The sequence below is a fragment of the Diplotaxodon limnothrissa genome, linkage group LG17, assembly GCF_057381915.1.
Source record: "Diplotaxodon limnothrissa isolate DT_005_m linkage group LG17, D_limnothrissa_male_GT1.1, whole genome shotgun sequence".
Classification (NCBI taxonomy): domain Eukaryota; kingdom Metazoa; phylum Chordata; class Actinopteri; order Cichliformes; family Cichlidae; genus Diplotaxodon; species Diplotaxodon limnothrissa.
In genome coordinates, this window is record NC_140612.1 from 23,903,403 (window position 1) to 23,930,215 (window position 26,813).

The 26,813-nt window shown below is 40.5% G+C and overlaps 2 protein-coding genes across 3 annotated transcripts in view; one reads left to right on the forward strand and one right to left on the reverse strand.

The window, feature by feature from the left end:
- Window positions 1-559: 559 nt before the first annotated feature.
- On the reverse strand, window positions 560-7,423 carry ssbp1 (single-stranded DNA binding protein 1). The gene is made up of 7 exons (XM_085375863.1): window positions 7,371-7,423; window positions 5,457-5,532; window positions 5,203-5,260; window positions 4,842-4,982; window positions 3,048-3,135; window positions 2,180-2,268; window positions 560-1,873 (listed from the first exon to the last, which is right to left on the reverse strand). The coding sequence occupies exons 2-7, from the start codon at window positions 5,478-5,480 to the stop codon at window positions 1,830-1,832; spliced, it is 444 nt and encodes a 147-aa protein (XP_085231989.1). The 5' UTR covers window positions 5,481-5,532; window positions 7,371-7,423; the 3' UTR covers window positions 560-1,829.
- Window positions 7,424-8,474: 1,051 nt separating this feature from the next.
- lamb1b (laminin, beta 1b) overlaps window positions 8,475-26,813 on the forward strand; it is a 30,863-nt gene continuing 12,524 nt past the window's right edge. Inside the window, exons 1-19 of one of the 2 annotated variants that reach the window (XM_085376713.1) lie at window positions 8,475-8,571; window positions 8,923-9,098; window positions 12,957-13,089; window positions 14,850-14,923; window positions 15,812-16,000; window positions 16,090-16,153; window positions 18,441-18,643; window positions 19,846-19,966; window positions 20,918-21,106; window positions 21,407-21,583; window positions 22,177-22,289; window positions 22,375-22,454; window positions 23,098-23,233; window positions 23,306-23,464; window positions 24,374-24,507; window positions 24,581-24,701; window positions 24,939-25,125; window positions 25,221-25,364; window positions 25,448-25,679. In XM_085376713.1, the coding sequence (XP_085232839.1) occupies window positions 8,538-8,571; window positions 8,923-9,098; window positions 12,957-13,089; window positions 14,850-14,923; window positions 15,812-16,000; window positions 16,090-16,153; window positions 18,441-18,643; window positions 19,846-19,966; window positions 20,918-21,106; window positions 21,407-21,583; window positions 22,177-22,289; window positions 22,375-22,454; window positions 23,098-23,233; window positions 23,306-23,464; window positions 24,374-24,507; window positions 24,581-24,701; window positions 24,939-25,125; window positions 25,221-25,364; window positions 25,448-25,679 (2,666 nt within the window). In that variant the 5' untranslated portion in view covers window positions 8,475-8,537. Of the gene's footprint in view, window positions 8,572-8,922; window positions 9,099-12,956; window positions 13,090-14,849; window positions 14,924-15,811; window positions 16,001-16,089; window positions 16,154-18,440; window positions 18,644-19,414; window positions 19,454-19,845; window positions 19,967-20,917; window positions 21,107-21,406; window positions 21,584-22,176; window positions 22,290-22,374; window positions 22,455-23,097; window positions 23,234-23,305; window positions 23,465-24,373; window positions 24,508-24,580; window positions 24,702-24,938; window positions 25,126-25,220; window positions 25,365-25,447; window positions 25,680-26,813 lie in introns of those variants that run through there. The other variant, XM_085376714.1, reaches the window with a different exon arrangement.

Sequence of the window (26,813 nt, forward strand, 5' to 3'; positions counted from 1 at the left end):
AAAGCTCCTCAGAGCCTTTCAATGACAACCTGCGCAGCCAATCAGGAACTTCAAAAACTCGTGCGACCAATTACTTTAGGCCAAGAATACCTTCTCGTTTTAATCCCACCCCGGCTGCTACTGAAACAGCCAATCACATTATTCTGGTTAAAACAAAAACACGGGTTTAAAGAGTTCATTTTAAAACAATATTTGAAAAAAATATATACCTTAACTATAAAAATTACATTTTCAGCTTATTTCAAACGTTTTCTCTCATTTTGTTTTGTATATTTACCCAATATAAAGTAAATTTTAAGTGCATTTAATAAATATTTTAAACAAATGTTGTTTATTGTATCTTTAGGAACATATATGTATTAAAACAAACAAACAAACGTCTAGTATGTCCTTTCTGAACAGTTCAGTCACCGTGCAGGAAGGAAATGAAGATAAACAGATAAGTGCAACTGACAAAAGAGTGACAGAGCAGAAAACAAGAGTAAATGTAACTGATAATATTTGTCAAATTCCCCACATAGTAATGTGGTTATAGCTATAGATGACTCATGCAGTTAATAATGAAAACAGCAGAAATTAAAACCAGTCTTAAGGAGTCGAAATTTGCGAGACATGTGAACCTTGACCTCCAGTGAAACTGCTTTTCACTGGAGCAGAGCTGGAAGAAAAATGCTGAAAATACTTTAATTTTTTCTTTAAAGGAAGAAAAAAAAAGGTAACATGGGGTCAAATGGGACAAAACTGCTACCACATCAGAGATGTATCTTATTTTGCAGAAGCGTCCACTCCTGAGGCTGATCATGTAGCAAGACAAAAATGTGCAAACTGCACGCAGATTGCAACACTTGAGATGACTTTGCTTCCAACACAGCAGCTTTCTGCTTGAGGAAGAGACAGGAAGCAGTTTAATTAAACTCCGAGAAAAAAAGACCTCCCTTTGAAGCCGTTTAGTTTCAGAGACAGGCACAGAGATTCGATTACCTGCCATAAATCTGATTTTAAGACCATCTGCAACACATCAACATTTCACGCGCATGGAGAAACAAACCTGTTTTGTGGTGATGCATTTTACACATAATCCAGTGACTTTCTGAAAGCTTTACTGCATTTAAGAAGCAGGAGATCACGTTAGGCCATACAAGACGACCTAACCTGTGAGTTAACCTCGGCAGCAGCTACTTGAAATGAAGATTATTGCTGCATCTTTCCTAGAAAACTCAACGATTTCAAGCATAAAGCGTGACGGAGATGCGATGAGGGAAAATAACTTGCAGGCAGAATTTAATTTAAATTTCGAAACAGGTTTGTGGGCGTCCCTGTGAAACTGGCTCACAGGGTAAATTTGTCTTACTCACCATGAAACAACTTCAGCTTATAAAGACAGTATGTCTTTACTGGCACAAGGAAACAAAATCTATAACATTACAAGTCACAGTAAGTGAGAGCAGAGTGAGAGCTGCTCTTAACAGAGCTACAACTTTTCAAAGAGTCCCCAAACTCAGAGTTATGATTCAGGAGAAGCGTTTAGAACACTTGGATGGATTAAACAACATTAAAGTTATCTGTAACGTCTAAGTCATAATCAGTAGGTGTACATTTACTACAGCTGAGCTCTTTCTGCTCCTCCTGAAGCCTCAAAGACTTCATGTGCACCAGCAGGTGGTGCCGCAGCCAAAGATGATCATAGCTTATCCTGTCCGTCCTCCCGGCTTCTTGTGAAAACAGTTCCTTTACTTCACATCCTTGAGTCTTATTTTGGTATAAAGAAGAAAATACAAAAAGAAGTCGCCTTGGTGTTTGGTGGAGACGAAGATGGAGAAGAAGGTCCTTCAGGTTCTGTCTCGCACGTTATCGCTCAGGAAAATGATGTTGTCTGCAGAGAATCAAAAAGAATCAGAGAGGAGAACATCGGGGTGACATGTTGACAGAGTAGATGTGAGTCACTGGATTTAGGCTTCAGCTGGAAATCTACGCTTTAACAAACAAACAAAAAAACCCTGAATCCTGTGCAAAAGTCCCAGCATTTTATGTCTTTCTATTGGCTGCTACTGCATATGAAACACAGAGAGACCACCACACAGTAAAAAACAAGTAATAAATGCCGGGAGTGCCGACGCAAAGAGTATCCGGCAAAGTCTAAATCAGGCCCGAGTGTGTTTGTGTGGGTGTTTGACCTGACCTGCGATGATGGTGGTGGCCTGACGTCTGACTTGGTTCTTGTCCACGTATTCGCCGTAGTCCAGCTTCCCCTCTACTAGAATCCTCGACCTGAAAATGACAATGGTTCATTCGCACAATGTTCTTTTATTCTGAAACTCCTAATGTGATGAAGAGATTCTGGAGCTTTAAAAGACCATAAAAGCATATTTTTATATCTGAAAACAGAAGTCGTAGGAGTCACTGAGTAACTACTTCTTACTCAAAATACCAAAGACCCCCCCCCCCCACCGAGGAGTGTTTTTACTCTGCAATACTAATAAAATTCTGCATGTCTTTATAAGGTAAAGAAGCACTACAAGTGATTTTACATCAGGTTGTGTTTACTTGTCACGCAGGCTGTGAGAACAACCTGTTCCTGCCTGGCAGCTCCAACGTCAGCATCTTTGACTTGATATAGCCCCTCTCCTTCCTCTGCACATGTCCAAACCATCTAAGCCTCGCCTCCATCTCTAACTCTGTCACAAAGGTGGATGCTGATTCTTACAGTAACTACTGCAAGCTCTAAATCTACAATGCCAGACAAGTCACTGGGAGTGGGTATTCTTCATATGGCCATCTCACATAATTCCCACTCACATACCGGTCAAACCTTCTGTTTATGAGGGGCAGCCAATCAGAAGAAAGCCAACTCATGTCTGACAGTGGATAAACACAGATAGGATTACTCTGATTACTCTGTGATTGGCTTGGGTTTGGGAACATTTAGAGAGCTGGTAAAAATAGTCATGCAGCTTTATTCCCCCTTTCCCATCTGCAGCAGAGCAGTAAATCTACACATGTATTCACAGCTAAGTCTTCTGCCTGTACAGGAAACATGCAGGTCCTACCCTTTTTTGACGTACTGGTACGCCACGTCTCTCAGACCAGGTTTGAATATAGACACACGATGCCACGTCGTCTTCTGGCTGATGTCACCTGGAATTAGAAAACAGCAGCAGGCGAATCAGATTAATTGGTATTCAGACTCTCCAAAGAAACAAGAGCGCTTGAAATACCTTTAAAAACCGAGCTAAGCCCAAGAGAACATGAGAAAAACAGTCAATCCTCTTATTTGGAGTGTTATTCATTCTAATATTTAAACACTTTAAAGGCTGCCTGCACAGCTTTTCTATCACAGTGAGCTATGAAACGTGTCTCATCAGTTGTATTTATGATTTCTAATGACGATCATGAATGAACCATAAAGGCTGGAGTGTCTGATGATGACTGAGCCCAGTGCAGAGGCACATGAAGAGCAGCTGTCTAGACTCAAAATCTTGAAATCCAGCAGTAGTAATGAATAACAATCTGTTAACGTTCGCCGACGCCCTCTAGTGGCAAATGCAAGCAGTTGCATCCAACTTTGACTGATAAAACAGTGATGTCACAACAACATGAATATCCCACCTTCAATAGAAGCTCCAGTTAATCGTTTATTTTGTTAAAGTCTATTAGTTTCCTAAATAATTTCTTCCTTCTTGTTACCGAAACATCATCCAGATAGTTTATTATATCTCCTTTATTTGCACCCTCTCATCAGCTCACTCAGCTTTATCAGTGCATTTTTAACATATATTTATTTTAGCATTTAAACCTTTTCAAAGAACACTTGACCTTTTATTTCACTCTAGCTTCAAAATTTAAGCTAGAATGCAGAGAATGCGTCTGCTACTCAGTGACTAACACAGAAACACCGACACTGAAATGCTCGTGTTTAATTCAGGGACGCAGGCAAAGAAAAATGAGACCTTGAAGTGCAAACAGCCCTCACCCTGCAGAAAATGCATGATATGAAAAACATCTAGCAGCAAAAACAGCAGATAATATCAGTTCACGTTGATCTGCAGATACGGATCAAAATCATGCAGTGCAGTACGTAAATATGACTGAGCAACAGCAAAATGAAACAAAGCTGACCAAATCATCACAAACCCTGTTGAATGTTGGTGCTTTCAATGTGTAAAACCAGACTGAACCAAATCAGAATAAAAAGAGGGGTGTTGGTTACTTTAGTAAATCTGAGCTGAAAGATCAAGCTGAGAAATGTCACATTTCAGAGGAGGACGTTTCAGTTTATTCACAATTAAAATACGATAATATATAAAATTGTTATGTTTGTAAAACGGGACTCCCCTTAAGCTAACCACAGCTTATAAGTACAGACTCAAACAACAAGCAATATGCACCAAATGCATATGTACTAACCTAAATCACTACACTATCCCAAGATTACCCTAAAGATCCTAACATACAAACAGCACTAATCCAACACATCAACATCAAAGATGTCAAAGTCATATTACAATGTGGGACACACACAGCCCACTTTGATCTTAAGTGAAAATGCCCTTCTCTCTCAAATTTAACTATTTAATCCATGAGATATATCAATATAAGATAAATAGGTCAGTGTCAACAGTATGTTCTAGTTTTTCTACATGATAAATAAATGCTGCTGTAGTAACCGCCCTGGTTCACATTTCCTTAAGATGTGCAGTGGGTCTGATTGGAGTCTTTCTTGGGCCAATTCTGGCCTTAATTCTTTACACATGAGAATAATAGTATGAACATCAGTTGGAGGTGTATTGTAAGTTTTTAGTAGATCTTTTGTTGGGTCTAAAGACTACATTATACACTCCTACCTGGTGAGCTCATTTCTCCCTCTCCAGAGCGCCACATCTCATTGGTCGCTAATGAGAAGATGGTAACCGGGTTTCGGCCCTCCACCTGTCTCATCACCGGGTCTTGGCCGACCCGACCTAACAGCTGCACCCGGTTTATCGCTGAAACAGATACAGACAGCATATTTATTACAGTTAGCCCAGCGTTTATGAAAATCCCCTTTGAATTAATGTGTAATAACTAGACGCAGTCCCGGTCCTCCATGATGAGAAAACACTGCAGCGACCTGATGTTCTGATCTCAACCCATCTGAACATCTGTAAAAAGATTCGAAACCCCTCAAAGCAGAGAGAAGAGAAGCTGGAGAAGAAATTCACTTACATCTCTCCAGGATGAGGCTGGCGTCTGTACTCCTGTACCTCACCGCCTGCCGGATGATCTGAGAAGGAACAGCCAAATAGTTAAAATACTTCAAAATGTTGGCAACAAGATTTTTTTTTTAAATATATATTTACAATTTCTACTTTTTTCCCCATTCCATCTGTTATTAATTACAATACCTACAAATCATAAATCTAATACTGATTTTATCTGGTACGGTTTATATAGTCCAGCGCCGACCATTTCCTCCTCACCTGTGCTGATGCACTTCTAAGCATCTTTCTTCTGACTGAAGACAAACACAGCAGCTGAGACTGATACAGTGCAGATCTGAAAAACACAATAGAAATAATGTGTGGGCTGCAAATATCTTCCTTAAGCTTGAAAGAAAAAAAAGATTATAGTTAACATAAATATGTTATCATTGCACTAAAATATCTCCCAAAGTAGCATTTCCTTCCATCCATCCATCCATCTTCTGCTGCTTATTCATGTCTGGGTCGTGAGGGCAGCGATCTAAGCAGAAGCTCAGACATTCCTCTTCATTTCTTCTAGTGCGACACTGAGGCGTTCCCAAAGCAGCCAACTGGACCACCTGGACTTGTCCGAAACACCTCAGCTGGTTCATCTTGATGTGGAGGAGCAACAGCTCTACTCTGAGCCCACAAACCTTCAGACGAAGCTCATTTCATCCATTTGTACATCTAACTTCCGCTTTCAGTCCTCAGCTGGTGAAGGCAGGAATGCTGACTGACTCGTTCACGAGTGAGAGAAACTATTTTAATCAGCAACAACAAACAGGATGTTTAAATGTGGCTGACTACATGCTATCTGTTTAGTTTTATTTTCATGCATTCTCTTTAACTGTAAAGTGTATTTTGGAACTTCATATGGAGCTGAAGAAGAGTTTCCAATTAAGAAGTGTGTTTAAATCACAACTCCAAGCTTACTCATTGCAGCTGCACATTTAAAACATATTATACACCGAAGTCACGGGAATATGTGAATATGAGAAAAACTACTGTGTTTCTCCAATTTTCTCTGGCTCAATGGACGTGTTTATTGAGACTCTGGAAGTCTACAAGACTGTGAGTCATAACTAAAAAGACTAAAACTAATACTGATACTAAAAAACTAAACATTTTTAAACATTAAAAGCTAAAATGAAGTGAGAAAATCAGCTCTAGTAACCAGCAAAATAAACAGAATTAAAAACAAAAAGCCAAAAGGAAATAAAAATGAGAAATAATTAGAAAACAAAAAACTATAATACCTCTGAAGTGAGCCAGACCAGTGAAACTGTGAAAAATCTGTAAGGTTAGCAACAACTAAAAAAGTCCTGGTAGTTCCAGACTGTCCTGTAATTGTAGAACATAAATGTTTTTGTTACCTCATATTGTCTGTTTATTTATTTTTTTTATTAACACTGTGTACTCGGTATATTACACAAATACAGTTTGTAGCTTTCACTTAATTACTTTAATGTAGTACCACTGGCCATGACATAAGTCTTTAAAAGTAGAAAAACAGCTAAACTTACATACAGTTAATAGTCTAAAATGTTTAGCCGGATTGTGTTTTCCGGGCCGATTTTAGACACCATGCCTTATGTTTTACACCTTTGCTTTGTAGTAACTGCTCAACGTGACCTGGTGCATTTCAAGATAGCTATAGGGTTGCTTTTACAAGGCTCGAAGTCAAAAATGTCAAAAAACAAAAAAATAAAATAAAAAAGATCTACTCAGAAGCAAACTGCTATTACTTTATTTTGAAGAAACAAATACACAAGTAATTTTTATAACAACCCACATCTCTTCAATGCTAGTTTGTTAATAATGCTAGTTTGTTTCGGTGATTTAGAAAGAGTTTTACTAGTAAGTTCATATTTTATATGCAATAAAGAGAGTTCAGAGTTAAGCTAGTAGAGAAATTAGCCCAGTTTATGTAGCACCGACCACTAGAGTCAGAGCTCCGGGTTCTCAGAGGAGCATCGAGGCTTGAGAGCTCTCCCGCCATAGGATGCAGACTCGAAACAAACCCCCAGTAATCAACGATTTTCTCCCCAAGCGCGGATTTACAGCGGGGAGCACCTGGAGACGAACCCGTGTCACAAAACTGTACAAAAATGAGCTCCTCAGTGGCCACTAAAGAGCCGCTTATAAACTTACCAGGTGCAACACTTCACAAGAATCTTCTGTAACCTCACGCTACTTCCGGTCCGTCTCCAACAAGAGTCCGACGTTCCACGTGTCGTTAAAGCGCTATTCCGCTTTAAGGGCCTTTATTTTTCGGCTGCTCCCTGTAGGGGTTACCACTGCCTCCATCTCACTCGCTCTCCTTTCTGAATCTTCCTCTTTTCCTCTTCATCTTCATCCTTTGTCCCTATTCATGTTGGTCGCTCCCTATAAAAAATGTTATCCAGAAAAGAATTACTAACAATTCAAACACAAATTACCTTTTACAAACATATAGTGACAAATATTCATCTTATTGAGCTCTGGGTTATGGAAGCTTGTTTCCACCTCTGAAAAAATATTAACTTAGAGTTAAACTATGTGTTTATGCCATAGTTCTAAATACAATGATCTATTTTGTGATATTTTAGTCTTTAAGTAGATATACATACTGCTTTTTATTCCTCTTGGTTCTCGAAACCTGTAAGCTGGGGGTAGAGTGAGTCAAAAACAAAACACGGTGAATCTAGCTCCCCTGCAGTGTAGCAGTATATAAACCAGAATTATCCCAGCTGATTTCCATATTTGCATTAATAATAATTCAACATAAATAGGAGATGATCCTGATAAAGGCCAGTCTGCAAATATACCATTCTGGTATGTTTTTAAACTTAAGTAGTTGTTTTTGGTCTTGTGATGCTCACATGATGCTTTATTTTTACCCCAAACATTGAATATTCCCACTGACACTGAATTTATTTAAAAATTAGTTTTGAAATGGTCAGGGATCGAGTTGATAAAGTACAAGGAAATTTAGAAATAAGCTTTAAAGATTCAAACAATAGTTCTGGCACATAAAGAGGACAATTAAACAGAATTAAATCGAGCTTTTATAATGAAGTAATAAACTATGAGCAGGAAACTGCGAATATTAACGTGTAGAAAACGAATTCTTTAGGCCTTCCAGCAGAGGGTGCGCTCGTTTTCCAGATCTCTCGGTGGCGCGCTGCTGACAGCGGGGTGGAGTTGTTGTTTGGTGGGATGCGAACTTTCTACAAGACAACACCCTCGCCTCTGACTTCACACTTCACACACGCACATCAGCACACACTCTCTGCGGTAGGACCATCACGATAAGCTGTCAGTGCACGGGTCCGGGCCATGTTGCTCATAATCCACCTTTTAACCACTTTGGGTGAGTTGAAGTTTTAATTTGAACAACTTTATTTGGCTAAAATTAATCTGCTGGGACATGTTCGCTCCCATCACATGTAATGAGAGGCATCTGTAAACGATTATCCACCGTTTTCCTGTTCCAAAACAAATGCTGGAGGAGAGTTTAAGAGCTAAATAAAACTTTCAGTAGAGCACTTTCCCACAGCTGCGCACTTAATTCTCATCTGAAGAGTAAATTCATGTGATTCTAATTGAAATAAACTGACCGCAAGCCTGCTCTGTTTCTGGCTTTTATCATTAAAACCAAAAGAAGAACGAGGCCAGTGCTTTGTGCTGACATCTCACTGACACCAGTCTCTCCTCCCTGCAGCCCTGTGGGCTCCTGTCAGGGCACAGCAGGTTCCGCAGTTCCCAGATATTTGCACCGAGGGCAGCTGCTACCCAGCCACAGGTGACCTGCTGATCGGCAGGGCGCACAAACTCACCGCCTCCTCCACCTGCGGACTGAATGAGGCCGAGAGCTTTTGCATCGTGGGACACCTGGAGGTAAGAAAGGATCTTTTTTAGAGCACAGGTAGCAGAGAAGGCTCAATTGAAGGCTTCCTGCACGTGTTTTGTGTTTAATATCTGCTTTACAAAGTGCCAAAAGAAGATAGCCTTTTATATAGACTTTTTTAAGCCTCACTTGACCACTCTGTTTTTATAATTAAATGAGCCTTCGTTTTTTCTAATGGCTCATTTTCTTTTTCCTATATTCATGACTAATATTCCTTTGCTTTTTTGTTTTATTCTGTTTTTCTCCATTATCTACAGTTACAAAAATAAGAAAAGAAAAGAAAAAACAACCCACAGAACAAAATATTGGGGCAATGATAAATATTTTCTGATATCAGTAAGGAAATAGGGTTATCTCTAATCTTTACATAAAGTCAATTTATTCCGATTTTGGTCAAAGATACTTGCCTTAAACTTTAGATGATAACTCCAGTGTGTTTTAATGTCATTAATTATGATATTAAATACTTTTATTCAGAAGAATATAGGGTTAGCGTCAGGGCTTATGCAGCAGTAAAGCTAAGCTAACGAGTAAGAGCTGTGACAGCTACAGCAGCAGAAAATCTAACAACAGGAAACTGAGGCTACAGTTCACACAGGCTGACCAAAACTGGACAACAGAAGATGATGAGCTCTGATGAGTCTCAATTTCTGCTGCATTGTTTGGATGGCAGGCTTGTTGATGGCAACAACATGAGCGCATGGATCCATCCTGCCTTATATCAGCAGCTCAGGCGGGTGGTGTTTGTGCTGGAAAGCTGTGGGGGATATTTTCTTGGCACACTTTTGCTCCTTTAGTGGACAGGTGGATTACTGCATTTTAACTACTGTACATCTGTTTATTGGATCATAATTACAGATTCATATGCACGCAAAAATATACATAGTAAGGTTTAAAAAGGTATTACGCTTCATCTCACCACTTGTGAATACTTGTTTTACTTATACCTTGGCCTCAGTGTAGCTCCTCTGACTGAAATAGCTGGAAAGCTTGCCTCCACCAGTGTGTGAATGTGAGAGTGAATGAATAGTGGAATTGTAAAGCGCTTTGAGGGTCTCGAAAAGCGCTATATAAATGCAATCCATTATCATTAAAGCTGTTTTAGCTTCTCATAAACATAAGGTTTTAACAGCTAGTGGGTCGGTCTTCTAGGCTCACAGCTAGATCTGTGTGCCTAGAAGACCATATTAGGCACAGGCACACAGAATGGCATCATACAGAGCCAAAAGCAGAAAAAACTGCCAGAAACAGAGCGTCTGAAGATTGAGGTTTTGTCTTGGTTACACACAGATCTCACTATTTGAAACTCTGGCCATGCTTAATTCACCAATGTAACAGTATATATATATATATATATATATATATATATATATATATATATATATATATATATATATATATATATATATATATATATATATATATATATATATATATATAGATATAGATATATATAGATATAGATATATATAGATATATATATAACCGGAAAAATATTAAAGGTTCACTTTAACTTTGTAGAATTGTATTTGAAAAACTGACCATACTAACACAGGGAGTTTTACATTTTAAATGATTTCACCCTAAATAAAGTTGTTAAACACTTTACTTAAATATTTTTCTTTCCTTATTGCCTCCCTGGCTGGCGATCATTTCTGCATCATTGTCCAACATGAAACACAACTTTTAAATCACAGCACGCCACTTCCAAACACATTTGTGTGTCAGCTTAACTCACTTTAACAAGCTAATGCAGTTCTCCTGCTCCCCTCAAAAGCACTTTCATATCTTCACGACTTTGATAAATTTGATTAGATGATTACGTTTTTGAGAAGTCCCTCATAGCTGCAGACAAAGTCCCTGCAAATGGTAGAAAGTGGGTCAGGTGTAAATTGAAGATTTCTATGACTTATCGCTTTTGAATTCTGTCAACATACATTGTTGATATCAGTGGTTTTGAGACAGCGCAGCTACTGAATGAATGAAACCTTAGTAAATGTAGTGATGAAGAGGCCCTTCAGTGAATATAACCCATCTTACTCTAGCTACAATTTACAGATGAATCATTGCAGGCTATCATTAAGTGACTGTTTTGGAAAAGGGGCAGTTATGAGGTTATATTCACTGAATATGTGTGTGTGATGTTCAAAACCTGACTGTGCAATTGTGGGATACAGCGTCTTTATAAACTACTCTTCCAAAACAACATGGCCAAATTAAAATTAAACAAAAATCTTTTAGCTGCTTTTGTCAGAAGCAGTTTTTGACCATCAAAACTGGTTAGAAGTTTATTTTAAGCCTTGGTTTTAGGGTTAAATTTAGAATTAAGCTTAGCTTAGGGTCTGCTTAGTTTTGATGGTTAACTTGAGGGGTAACTTGGGATTGTGTAAATGTCCTCCCAAACAAGCATGTTTGCCCCTCACCCTAAGCACAGAGTGGCGCAAGCAACAGTTACTGTAGGTAATATTTCAGCATTAAATAAGAGAACGGGTGATCCAAATGACCTCAAACTTAGCATCACATCAAATTGTTACCCAAGCAACACACTTGCCAAGTTTGAAGCAGATCACGTGTACAGTTTTAGAGATAAGCGAAGAGCAAATAGACGTGGAGATTTCTCCAACTGTTCTCAAACATGTGATGGTGTTCAGCACACAGAAACTTTATTTTACTCTGTTTCTCTGATTATGATTGTGTGTGTGTGTGTGTGTGTGTGTGTGTGTGTGTGTGTGTGTGTGTGTGTGTGTGTGTGTGTGTGTGTGTGTGTGTGTGTGTGTGTGTGAGGATGCGCATGTATATAATGTCGAGTGGGAGTTCAGACATTCCCCTCCACAATAAAAGCGTTGTGCGCCTCACAAAGCCTTCCCTGTGTGGATGTGGGCCGGGGGCGACGAAGGGGATACTCTGTCTTTATCAAACAGCCTTTAGCGAGTCCTGTGTGTGAATGGTGTTTTTTATGAAAGCACAGGCTCGCTGTGAGGCCATCTGAGACTTCTGAGGATGAGCACAATCCTAAAATATGAGCTGCAGATGAAGTGGAGGGAAAGAAGTCTGACTCAAGCAGCTGGCTTTCTTTTCCTTTTTTCCTACTAAGTGGAGCCTCTTGTTCGGAATCTACTCCCATTTCAGCGCAGACATAGTTGGCTCAGAGCTTGGTGAAATTGAGAAACTCATTTTGTTTATTCACACGCGGAAATATTGTGACATTTAAGAGTGTGTGTGTGTGTGTGTGAACTGTAGTTTAGCTTGCGTACATGCCAAACCATCTGGCGTGCAGATCCCAGAGGCAGTGGAGGGGATTATTAAACAGACACGGCACAGAGAAGCGCAGCAGCAGTATCATAAACACTGTACATCATTACTGACTTCATCTCTTCCAGCTCATCAGTTAAACCACTGCATGGCTAAAAGTATGTGGACACTTCAATCTTACCTCCATAGGGCATTGTTGAATAGTTCATTCTAAAACTGTGGATGCTTTTTGTAAAGTCTGCTCCCCTCTGTGGGAATATACAACACTCCCATTTAGGTACACTGTAAAACTAGCACTCACATTAAAACACTCACATCATAGCAGCTGGATTGCATTAAAAAACATATTTACTGTCGCATAAAATATAAAAACAGAAAAAACAGTTTTTTGTAAAATTACAAGATCTTGTGTATTTTAAGCTTGTTATCTACAATTAAAATTTGCCTAAACGTTTCACCCCATTTGAACCACGTTCTATGCAAGAAACAGTCCCTAAGAAAACTGTCCGATGTCCTTTAATGTTAATGAATCAGCTGCTATTTCTGGCACATCAAGAGTATGGCGAACTGACGCTTTCGCACTTCCTGTCCATCAGGAGACAAAATGTTTTGTGTGCGACTCCAGGGAGATGTACGACGAGGAGAGCAACGACATCAGCCACACCATCGAGAACGTGGTCACCACCTTCGCCCCAAACCGCCTCAAGACCTGGTGGCAGTCGGAGAACGGTGAGAGACACAAACGCACTAGAGAAACAAGATGAGGGGTGTTTCCTGTTTACTTTGGAGGGAGAATAGCGTGTGAGCCCTCACAGAGGCCGATCTCATGAGTACTGAGCTCAGTAATGAGCAGACAGGAGATCACAGAGCCTCTCATAGCAGCAGTCCTTATGGGTGGGGCTTACAGGTGTGCTGAGGAGAACAGGTGTGCGGGTAAGAAACAGATGTGTGTCAACACTTGACTTTAAAGTGGAAAAAATGAGAAGCGTGACGTGAGACAGGAGAGCTTTAAGAGCTCCACGGAGAGACAGTTTCTAACTGAGAGGTTTTCTCACCTGTAATCACCTGTTTCATTGTTATCCACTGGTACAGGGAGGAGCTTCACAGTGAAGCTTAAAACTACCAAATCCTTCCCAAATGTGAGGATTGTGGTTGTAATTTTTACGATTCCACTCATGATTTTCTTCCACTGACAAAATTACCAGCCAATCTTTTTATTTTGTACCATTTCGATGTAGACAAACCCAGATTCATTAATATGAGACTTTTCTATGAAACCTTATTAATATCACCCAGTTGTGCAAACGTTGTGCATCATTTAAACAAATTGTACTTATTTGGTATGTTTGGTTAATTTTATTGGTAATTGGTCAAACTGGTCAATTATTGCAGTTTGAAATAAAGTTTGGTGGATTTGAACAACTCAAGTTTTTGGGGTTACATGGGAAATGTATTCAGTGCACACAAAACGTCTTCCTGCACCTAAAGCTTTGTTTAAAGTTTGTGTGGATAAAATAAGTTCCCATAGAAGGAAGAAAGTAAGCACAGGTCAAATTTTGATGAATTTAACTCTGATATAATCTAAAATATACACATCGCATACAATAACATGAGAACAAACATATCGTATAATAAGTCATTAAAGTTTTCTATTTTATTTTCTTAAATTTTCTTAAATTTGACATTTTTGTTTGACTTTCTTTTGGTTTTATGAATTCATTTTGCTCTCATGACAGCTCTAGTTTTACCATGAAAGTTTTCTGTGACTTTTCTCAAGAGATGCTTGTGTGAAAACTGGCGAGCCAAGTTCAACATCACTTGTTTGACTCATTCCTCAGTCAGCAACTTACATCACTTCTGGAAGTCATGAATCCTAACCTGTGTCTCAACCACAGCAACAAACGTCTTCTCCAACATACACAAACATCAGTGCACCTGATACGCTGCAGTCAGGTTGTCTAAATATACCAACTTGTGTTTAGTTTGCTACATTCCAAACAAGCTGGAGAACATTTATATGCAATTCTCTGTGAAATTAAGTCCATGAATCCGCATCGTAAAATCTTTAGCTGGATCCTTCATGGTGATCCCAGTGCAGCTGGTTCCCATGCAGTTGTTCCTGCAGAGCGGTGGGAATCTGTCAGAGGTGTGAGTCACGGCAGAGCGGCGGCCAGCAGTGCAGATGGTTCTCAAACAGCAGGAAGCTGCAGGAGCCACTTGGGATTTCCTAATTCCCCCACAGGAATCTTCCAAGTCCTCCGAGTTGCTGTTTTTAAATTCAAACTCTGCTTTGAATGTTTTTACATATAAAGTTTTGCATGCAAGTAAATTTATGATGTTACTGTTGGCTGAGTAACTGCAGCGTAAGAAAGCGAGCTGACTGTGTTAACTTTAACTGCGTAAAAGAGTCGAACGCATGTTAATGCGTGTGAAGAAATCAGTCTGCGAAAAACTTGAAATGTGTATTTCCTGTTTCCTGTCTGCTGCAGGTGTGGAGAACGTGATCATCCAGCTTGACCTGGAGGCGGAGTTTCATTTCACACACCTTATCATGACCTTCAAGGTGCCTGGTTTCCCTCACACACACACACACATCATACAACTGCTGCCATACCCAGGGCAGGCAGAAAAACACAGTGTTGAACAGCTGTGGTGGGGAAACACTGAAAATCAGTCTCCTGAGAACGGTGGGAAGAGGAGGAGGAGGAGGAAGAGGAGGGAGAGGGCAAGTAAAAGAATGCAGCTCGCCTCTCGTGGCTGCTCGGCTTTGATGGTGGCCAGCTGGAGCTGCCTCTCATCAACTCAGCAGCTCTACGTCAGAGTCCAAACACTCTCAGAGACACAATGCACATCCGGCCCATCCAAGACAGGAAAGATCAGCTAATTTAGTTTATTTTAGCTTATTATGTATAAATTATAATTGATTTAAACAGAGAACTATTACAGAAAATGTGCATGTAGGCTATATTTTATTAAAATATTGGTTAAATGCCACTATGGTGTCAAAATCTTACGAAAAAATATTCCAAATAATTTGAAATAAGGTGGGTATCTGTTTTTCACCGTCACATGCATCATATAAAAAAAGTTTTAGAGTGACGTTTTTATATTAAACATAAGGCACACAAACATGTCACTATAAATACCAGATTAAGTAAAGATGCTTAAAAAAACATGGAGATTAACACATCCTCTCTGTCCTCTGAAGAATCACTCTTACGTGTTAAATTGTTTTTATTTCAACCTTTTTATGTAATAAAAAAAACCCCCAAACACTAGAAAAAATGTTCCCTTATTACGGCTTAATGTAGACGTCAGTAGATTTCCGCCCAGTCTTCAGGCAGAATATCATTTTATTTATTTTTCATATGTGAGTGATGCAGTGGCCATAAAAGAAACAGTCGTATCAGTTACAGTAATAAGATGCCTGTTGGTCTTTATCTGCCTGCAGACGTTTCGGCCGGCTGCCATGATGATCGAGCGCTCCATGGACAACGGAAAATCGTGGCAGGTTTATCGTTACTTTGCCTACGACTGCAATTCGACCTTCCCTGGCATTTTCACCGGGCCCATGGTCAGAGTGGACGACATCATCTGCGACTCCCGCTACTCTGATATCGAACCATCCACTGAGGGAGAGGCTAGTTTGTGTTTGCATTTTTTCCCTCCCTCTGAAAACAAACTTTTCCATATTTTTAGTTCTTACCTTTCCCCCCTCGTGTCTCTTAGGTGATTTTTCGAGTGCTGGACCCCGCGTTTGACATTGACGACCCCTACAGCACAAGGATACAGAGTGAGCTGCTTCTGGTTTTAGAAACTCAAACATTTACTTTTGTGACCCTTTAAGATAAAGCTTTCTCTTTTAAAATCTGAAATGGATTCATATGAGTAAATAGATGATTCATGCCAAGTTTGAGGGGAAAAAATCTAATCAGTGCAGGTAATTTTACCATTCAGAAGGTAAAAAATCCTGGCAGAAACCAGGCTGTAAATATGCTTACACTGACATCATGACTATTGAGAGGTAAAGTGATCATCTCTTCATCACAGCACCTGTTAGCTGGTGGGATAAATTAGGGGCAAGTGAACATTTTGCCCTCAAAGTCGATGTTTTAGAAGCAGGAAATATGGGAAAGTGTAAGGATTTGAGCGAGTTTGACAAGTGATGGCTAGATGATTGTGTCACAGCATCTCTGACTAATAAAACTGGTTAATCCGAAATTACTTAATTGAATGCAGCCACTCTTTTATATCAAATTAGTACCAGATTACAGGAAACTTATATAAAACCAATATGAAACTGATGAAAGATTTAACCTGAGTGAGACTCTGAACGTACCACAGAAGGATACCAGAATGATTTCTTTTAGTCAGCAGTTGTTGAGCTACCTGTAGCAGATCTGCAGGCGTCAGAGATCAGACAGGACCAACACTGGAAAGAATTTCTCAGGTGGAAGCAACTTGGACTTTGTAACCTCACACACTGCCTCTGTTCCTTGATCGCACACACATGCAGTTGGCTCATGTTAAGTACATGGTAACCGCTGTGGGTGTGTAAGGAACTGCGGCGGTATCCTCACGCTCAGAAACTCTGAAATCAGTGAGAAGAAATAAAACCAAAATACTGACTCGTTCATGGACTCTGGTACAGTTTCAGCAGGTCCTCTATTAGTACTTTAAGCTGATGGAATCAGCATTTTCTTTTTAATTTAGTTCGAAAGTGAAATTTAAAAAAATATTACTGTTAATTTTGAGTAAAAGAAAAGTAGAAATGTGGAGATTAAAATTGTTTCGAGTCAAACAACTGCTGCGGTCTGGGACCATGTAGTTTGCATTTTCACTTTCTTCATGGCTGTGAAACTTGAGCATTTTATCTGTAAATCTTTCCGCCTCCGGTCTTATGGAGGGAAGGGAAAAAGTGGAAATATTTCTGTCCAACTTTCAGAATTGAGCATAACTTCAATTAAATAAATAAAGCACATGCAATTTGTCCCCTGAAACCTTGTGTTTAATGTCACAGTGATATAAACTGTGCTGTGTTGTCAAGGAGACTTGCGTGTGTATCAAGGGCTCAAAATGCCCTTGTGCACTTAACACAGCAGGACATCACTGAGCCTTTATGGACAGGAATGAGACTCACAGTTTGAGACTTTAAGGGTTGTGATGAAGAATCTCTTCTGAGTATGTTGCAGGCAAGACAGGCAGCATTAACCTAACACAGCGGGGGAAACTGGAGCTCTTGGAGCAAATTCATGCAGGAGAAGAGTCAAACTCCAAAAGAAGGGTCAGTCCTAGTTCAGACTCTCTTGGTGGGAGGCTGGAGCGCTATACGTGGGGCCAATGTGTCATAGTTTGCAGGAATTTGGACTCACAAGCAAGACTCTACAGGGAGACGGGTTAAACAGAAAGCACACCTTTAATGGTGGAAAAAAACAACCGTTCAAAAATCCAAGAAAACAAAAATAGAAATCCAGACTTTTAGAACACATATTGAAAAACAACAGGGAAGTAAACTGAGGAATGTCAAAATAAAACAGGAAATCACCTACTGATACTGATACTACAACCTGAAAACACAAAGACTTTAAATAATAAACAAATATTCCCACAAAGTTTAAAACTCTGGCGCTCAAGGGCCAGTTCTGTTTGTGCATTAGTAACAAACAGAACTGGACTCTGGTACATTAGTAACCTTACGTTGGGTGCACCAACTGGCTAGCTTTAGCCAGTCTGCAGCTTCTGCTGCCTCTGCAAGCCTTTTGCAACCCACTTAAAATATAGTTGCTCTTTTTCTTATTGTTTCTGTGTTAATTTTTATCCCACACAATACTGTTCAATGCAGATGCAATAATGATAATAATAATAATAACAATATTAATAATAGTAATATTCTCAATGTGATGAAAGTGATCCTGACTGAAACATAGATGCTTTGGATTTAATGAAACACTTTCACAGATGTCTGCGGGCGAGATACTAATCTCCCTGTAAAACAGTGTGTGTGTGTGTGTGTGTGTGTGTGTGTGTGTGTGTGTGTGTGTGTGTAACCATTTTAATAATGCATTCCTGTGTGTACACAGACATGCTGAAGATCACGAACCTCAGGGCGAAGTTCATGAAGCTCCACACTCTGGGTGACAACCTGCTCGACTCCAGCGACGAGGTGAAGGATAAGTACTACTACGCCCTCTATGACATGGTCGTCCGGGGAAATTGCTTCTGCTATGGGCACGCCTCCGAGTGTGCCCCAATTGATGGAGCGCCAACAAGTGCAGAGGGCATGGTACGTCACACAGGCATATAAAGAAAAGGCGAGAAACACCATTTTTGTCATTTTTAAATCTAATTTAAACTTATTCTGCTCAGGCAGACCATGACACAAAGTAATAACCTAAAAGAATTAATTTAATGATGAAACAAGCATGCAATAAGTCTAATAAATTGGATCTCATGGTGTTTATCAGTGAGTTACGGAAGAGGATTAGGGCCACGGGAAAATAAAAAAGTGGGCACATCTTTTTTTCTTGCTTTCCAGAATTCTGAGAAAAATGTCAGAATTCTGAGATTAAAGTCAGAAACGTTGGAATCAGAATTCTGGGGGGAAAGTCAGAATTCTTTTTTTGTCAGAATTCTGACTTTTTTCTCAGAATTCTGACTTTAATCTCAGAATTCTGACTTTCTTCTCAGAATTCTGACTTTAATCTCAGAATTCTGAGAAAAAGTCGGAATTCTGACAAAAAAAGAATTCTGACTTTTTTTCTCAGAATTTTTTTTTGTCAGAATTCTTCAGCAGAATTCAAAGAAAAAAGTCAGAATTTGAGAAAAAATTAATTAATTATTTTTTGTCAGAATTCCAACTTTTTCCTCAGAATTCTGACTTCAATCTTAGAATTGTGACTTTTTTGTCCGAATTGTTTTTTAAGAATTGTGACTTTTTTCTCAGAACTCTAACTTTAATTTCAGAATTCTGACTTTTTTTTAGAATTCTTTTTTGTCAGAATTTTGACTTTAATCTTTGCATTCTGACTTTTAATTTCAGAATTCTGACTTTTCTTAGAAATCTTACCACTGGGGATGAGATGATGCGAGGAAGGTGTGTGAATTCAATTCATTTCTTTTAAGCACAACAACAGTTGCCTCAAGGCACTTTATATTGTGTGCTAAAGACCATAAAATACGGCTAGGAAAACAGAGTAAACCCGAGCAATTAGATGAGCCCCTACAAGCAAGTGCTTTGACAACAGTGGGAAAGAAAAACTCCCTTTTAGGAGGAAGAAACCTCCAGTAGAACCAGGCTATAATAATTTTGTCAAGCCTGAAATGTTAAAAAAGCACTTCAGTGCTGAAGAAACCTGATTCAGCTTCGTATATTTTAATAAACTGATATTAACAAATATATTTGGCTATCAGACATTTGTGGTGGTTAAATCAGTAATAAGCTATTACTGTATATGTGTGCGTGCGTGTGTGTGTGTGTGTGTGTAGGTCCATGGCCGGTGCATGTGCAATCACAACACTGAGGGTTTGAACTGCGAGCGCTGCCAAGACTTTTATCACGATTTGCCTTGGAGGCCTGCTGAGGGACGAAACACCCACGCCTGCAAGAGTAAGAACACAAACATGGAAAAGTCTGTCTACAGCTCTCAGCTCTTTAAACTCAGAGTAAGATCTCCACAAACATGATGACAGTACTGACAGCAAACAGGGAGACTGACAGTCAAAGAACGCTTAATTGATATGTGTAGGATAATGTTTTAATCATAAAGGAAGCAGTGAAACTTCCAGGGGTAAAAAATGGTTTGCGTATTTTAATTGAATGTAAACTTTTTACCCATTCACACACACATTCACACACACACTGGTGATGGCAAGCTACATTGTAGCCACAGCCACCCTGGGGTGCACTGACAGAGGCGAGGGTGCCGGACACTGGCACCACCGGGCCCTCTGACCACCACCAGTAGGCAACGGGTGAAGTGTCTTGCCCAAGGACACAACGACCGAGACTGTCGGAGCCGGGCTCGAACCGGCAACCTTCCGATTGCAAGACGAACTCCCAACTCTTGAGCCACGATCGCCCCAAATGCTGCACAGCAAGAAGGTCCTGAGTTCAATTCCATCATCAGGCTGGGGTCTTTCTGTGTGGAGTTTGCATGTTCTCCCCGTGTTTGCGTGGGTTCACTCCGGGTACTCCGGCTTCCTCCCACCGTCCAAAGACATGCAACTTGTGGGGATAGGTTAATTGGATAATCCAAATTGCCACTAAGTTTGAATGTGCGAGTGAATGGTTGTCTGTCCCTGTGTGTTGGCCCTGCGACAGACTGGCGACCTGTCCAGGGTGTACCCCGCCTCTCGCCCTATGACAGCTGGGATAGGCTCCAGCGCCCCCCGCGACCCTGAAAAGGATAAGCGGAAGCGAATGGATGGATGGATGGATGGATGTAAACTTTTTAATTGGTAGTAAAGTTATGAAAACACTGAAAATGTGAACAGGAAATGTGCTCTTCTGTTTTCAAAGAAAACTCAAAGTCTACGTTTCACTTTCCTTCTTTCTCAGAGTGTGAGTGTAACCAGCACTCCACGTCGTGCCACTTTGACCTGGCCGTGTACGTGGCGTCCGGCAACGTGAGCGGAGGCGTGTGTGACGACTGTCAGCACAACACGCTGGGCCGACAGTGCGAGCAGTGCGCGCCGTTCTTCTACCAGCACCCCAGCAGAAACCTGAGGGACCCAAACGTCTGTGAACGTAGGTCACTGCTACGCAACCGCAGTTCAGTCTATCATGAGAGAAAACATGAAAACATCTGTTATAAAATCAGAGTAAAGAATTTGTAAGTTTGGAATAAGCTGCAAAAAATCTACTAAATTGTCCTTAGTGATATCAGAAGTGATGCTACAAACTACATCCTGCTACATATGATATATTTTTGATATCTTTGGCATATTGAGCCTTATACTGTGTATTAAGGCGCTGAATGTTTTCCTGGTGCACTAACTGGTGTCCATTCCTTTTTTAATCTCTTTAATGTCTTTTTCTTCTCTCTAGCCTGTAACTGCGAGCCTTCCGGTTCTCTGGAGGGTGGCCTGTGTGACCCGAGGACAGATGTGATTGCCGGGCTGATCTCAGGTCAGTGTCGGTGCAAAGCCAATGTGGAAGGAGAGCGCTGCGACCACTGCAGACAAGGACACTACGGGCTGGGACAAGGGCCACATGGCTGCCTGCGTAAGTCAGATTATACGCTTTCTTATGAAATCATATTAAAGCAAAGGTTAACACAAGGAGATGGAAACAAAATGCTACAAAATAAAGTGAGTTAATTCGTAATTAAAGCCTGAAAAACCGAGCAAACCTTAAACTAAGGTTAAGGTTGTTGGTATGTTGGTGAAAACTCTAAATATGTCGATGGTCCCAGATCCAGATGAATGGGAGGTTAGATCAGGAAGGGCATCCTGTGCAAAATCAGCCAAATCACACATGTGAATCCATCCGCTGTGCAAATAATAATGCAGCACAAAGTTCTTACTTCCTGTATAATCTATAGAGAAGTCCCTCTACATTTTAAAATTCAAATAGATCATAGTATATTAAATATACCCTAATTTCAGCATGTTAATATGTACATTTGTGGAATTTTAGGATAAAAAAATTGAAGTGATTTGGTTCGAGGAAGACAATAATAATAAAATATCATAGTAATACCACAGAACTTCAAATGAAAATAGACACAAACATACTCAGTATAGTTAAACATACAGTAACTACAGTCAGACAGGCTGATGCAGTTTATCCTGTTGCTTCGTTTTGCGTTTTGGCAGCTTGTACCTGTAATCCGCTGGGAATGCTGCCAGGAGGAAAGCCGTGTGATTCAGACACAGGACGCTGCTTCTGCAAACACCTCGTCGAAGGACACAACTGTGATCAGTGTCGGGTACGGATCCACGCTCACTCTGGATACCTTCCTCTCTGCCTTAGTGCGCTTATTACTCATAAACATCTGCTTTCTGCTTTTACAGCCACAGCATTGGGGTCTGTCCAATGACATGGATGGCTGCAGACCATGTGACTGTGACCAGGGCGGGGCTGTCAACAATGAGTAGGTGTAATTAATGATATTAAAAACATCTGTGTTTAGTTTTAGTAATATGACAGGTAAGTGGGTCATTTCATGCCAGCTGACCAAATGTTTCCTTCATCACAAAAATGTTTTGAGCATAAAATGACCCTTAATTTTTGGAAAAATGTCCAATAAAGCAGTTTTCATATAAGTCTGCAAACAGGCTTTTTCACTGCTGTAAAGTAAAGCGTTTTGTGTCTTTGGGATTGGCTTGTTTTTTAAGACAGCCTCAAGTGGCCAGGTTAGGAACTGCAGTTTATGGTTGCATATTTTCACCTCCAGAAGTTTCTGTTTGCATGTGACTCAGGCCACTTCTTAACCAAAGTGAAGGTCTATGCTAGACAGATGCATGTTTCTATATTAGTTATTTTTTATTAAAATACATTTTACAATTGTACATGGAGGCAAGAAGAGATTACCATTGACCATTAAATAGAACAGCTCCTGCAGAAAGATGTGCAGCTGTTTTGCCTCTAAAGAAGAAAGATGTCTAACAGGAAGCAATGAAATTAATGGAAGATCTCACCATTTTCATTAAATTATAAACAAGGAAAAAAATAGTTTAAGCATGTGGATGTGTAAAACTTTGTCTTTCTTTTTCCGACCTGCCATCTCTCCACAGCTGCGATCCTCACACAGGACAGTGTGTGTGCAGGGAGCACATGTTCGGGCGCCGCTGCGATCAGGTCGAGTCCGGCTACTACTTCATGGCTCTGGATCACTACATATACGAGGCAGAGGACGCCAAGCGCGGCCCTGTGAGTGTGTTCACATCGGCTTGTGGTGCTTTTTTTTCCCTCCAGATTTGTGAACGTTTGTTTCCCCATCAGGGCGTGACGCTGGTACCTCGGCCCTATCCTGAAGGTCGGAGTCCTACGTGGACTGGTATGGGCTTCGTTAATGTGCCAGAAGGAACCTATCTAGAGTTCAGCATCGACAATATTCCCGAGTCCATGGACTATGACATCCTTATACGCTATGAGCCACAGGTAACACAAATGATTTGCATATTTCAGAGTCGGTTATTGCTCCATGGCGTTTTGAAAGAACCTTTGTCACTAACTTTTTATGGTTTCTTTCTTTACTGAACATTTTCCTAAAGTTTGGTCGAATATTTTTGCGTAATCTTTTGAGCAGGCAGACAAACAGGCAGAAAACTCGTGCAAACGTCAATCTCCTGTCCTTTCCGTCATTAATTAAATGAAAATATTCTCTACATAAACCCTGAGTTATCTAGTTCATCAATAAGTGTTGATAAATATGAAGTATGTGACAGCTGTTTGCCAACTGGAATACCATTGTTTAGAGAAATATCTAATCAGCCAATCACATGGCAGCAACTCAGTGCATTCAGGCATGTGCTCGAGATGACCTGCTGAAGCTCAAATTTAAGTTACTTTCAACATGACATGGTTGTTGGTGCCAGACGAGCTTCTCAGAGTATTTCACAAACTGTCGATCTACTGAGATCAGCAGTACACTGCACAGCCATCTCTAGAGTTTACAGAGAACGGTCCGAGTAAGAGGAAACATCCAGTGAGCGGCAGTTCTCAGAGGAGGATTGCCAGACTGTTTCAAGTCGAAGGCAACAGTAACTTAAAAAAAACACTCGTTACAACCAAAGTATGCAGAAGAGCATGTCTGAATACTACAGCAGCAGAAGACCACACCGGGTACCTCTCCTGTTAGCTAAGAACAAGAAACTAGGGCAATAATTCATTCACCAAAGTTGGACAGAAGATTGGGAAAAACTTTGCCTGAATGCCAACTATCTCTTTTTCATGAAACATGTGACACAGGGTAGCCTATGGACAGTTTATTTGAATAAATACACTCAAACAGAAACAAAGACGGAGGAACGATGAAGGAATACCACATGTATGTTTGTTTGTCGACAGCTACCGGAGCAATGGGAGGAGGTGAACATCCAAGTGCAGCGCCCCGTCTTCAACCCTCCAAACTACTCCAGTCACTGCAGTAACTCTTTCCAGAGCGGAGACCAGCAGTCGATCTCTCTTCCACCTGGATCCAGGTAAAACATTCATTTACTGTACACTGAACATGCTCACACAGACACATAAACTAACTCTGTGTGTGTGTTTCAGACATGTGTTGCTGGTGAGGCCGGTGTGTTTTGAGAAAGGGCTGAACTACACGATCCAACTCAATCTGCCTCTCTACTCGTCAGTCAGCACCGTCCAGAACCCGTACACACTCATCGATTCGGTATGTGGCTTTGCACACAAACACACACCTGTTCAGACAGGTCCTGCCTGTACTCCAGGACCTGTCCTGCTCAGATCGTACGGCTCTCTTGAAATGTAAAAACTTAAGACCACGGACACTCATTTTCTAAAGCAGTTGCTTTAGGAACATTTCATGTCCTTCCAAGCCAGTGAAAGCTCCAACTGTTGGTCCATAGTGGCCCTCAGTAGCTCCTTACGCTCTTCTCTGTTTTTAAAGGTGGTGCTGATGCCCCGTGTCAGAGAGCTAGAAATGTTCCACGGAGACGTGGGAGAGCAAGCATGGGATACGTTCCAGCGCTATCGATGTCTGGAGAACAGCCAGAGCATCATAAAGAGCCCCATGACCGACATCTGTAAACAGTACATCTTCAGTGCCTCTGCCTTGCTGCACAAAGGAGCCATGGGTGTGTAGTTCATCTTCATCTTCAGAATCTGAAGATGTTAAAAATTGTTCCTGCTTCCACTCTCATCACCTTTCCCCTCCAATCTCATCCCTCAGCTTGCCAGTGTGACCCTCAGGGTTCACTCAGCTCCCTGTGTGACCCCAGTGGCGGTCAGTGCCAGTGCCGACACAACATCGCAGGCAGGAACTGCGACCGTTGCGCCCCGGCTACCTTCCTGTTCGGCCCCGCCGGCTGCAGACGTGAGTGCAGCTGAAGTTCAATGCCGACGTGTTCATCTTCAGTTTAAATGTTTTCTTTAATCCTAATCCCTTCACCCCCACAGCTTGTAACTGTGACCCTCTGGGCTCTGTCAGCCCCTTGTGCCACGAGGCCACCGGCCACTGCGAGTGTGTTTCAGGGGCCACGGGTCGCCAGTGTTCACACTGCCTGCCGGGCTTCTGGGGCTTCCCTCATTGCCGACCGTGCCAGTGTAACGGCCACAGCGAGTACTGCCACCCTCAGACTGGAGAGTGTCAGGGCTGCAGAGACTTCACCACCGGACACCACTGCGAGAGGTGAGGATGTGAATGTAGATGCAGTGGTGGTAGCTTAAATCTGCTAATACTAGTGAGGTAGAGACAGATATTATAGAGATTCAACATAAAAGAATTAGTATAATAGCTTTTCAAGGGCCTCAAAACTCATTTCCTTGGTCAAGGAAAAAGGGAGATTTAACCATTAAACCCCAATGTGTGGAAAGGAGTGTAGATGTCTAAAAAAAAAAGGTGGCAACATATAAGGACAGCAGAAGATAGCATTTCTTAGCCCACAGTATTTGTCAAATTTGAATTAAAGATGAGAACAATAAGCACAAGCATCAGTTACAAAAAGAACAGGACAAAAAACCTGACTTCCTCAGTTAATTCAGTTTTCTGTCATTTATCCCTGTAAACCCTGAACCATTAAAGAATTACCAGAAAATTCAATTTGACCGTGTTTATGGGTTATAAACACTGTTATTAGTGAGTGTTTATTGAACCTTCTTACAGAGACTATTTTCTAGAAATGAAATTTATATATTCTTGTGCAGTTTCATTGCTTAGAAAAGTTAATTGTGCATTTTATTCCGTTTTTTTAGGGAAAAAAACACTCCAATCATGCAGAAATCTTAAAAAACTCACAAAATCTTACGCATCAAATATGACACACTTGGCATTACAGGGTTGAAAATAAAAGAATAAACGTTTCATTTGGGTTTTTTTCTTGCGTAACACTGCTAGTGATGAAGACACTTCAAATAAAACTTCCATTTCCTTTTTTTGCCGTTCATAATTTAAAGTTTCAGGTTGTTATCTCAAGAATTTGGCCTATTAACTCAAACTTCTGAGAAAATGACCTGAAAATAAAGAAATCCTGAAATTTCTAGTTAATAAATCAAAATGTTCAGTTATGGATGGCAACATTTTTATTTTATATTATTTATTTAGTTTTTGAGCAGCAGAAAGAGGCTTATAAAGATTATTATTATTATTATTATTATTATTATTATTATTATTATTAAGTTGTCTGAGGAAAACTGCACAGTGCTGGAGTTGTGGATCTGCAAGCCGCTTTGCAACCCATCCAAACCCAGCTCCTTCTCTCCTGTGTTGAACTGAGTCTATCCGATGTAATTTTAAGGCAAAATTATATGAATGCAGCTATATGGG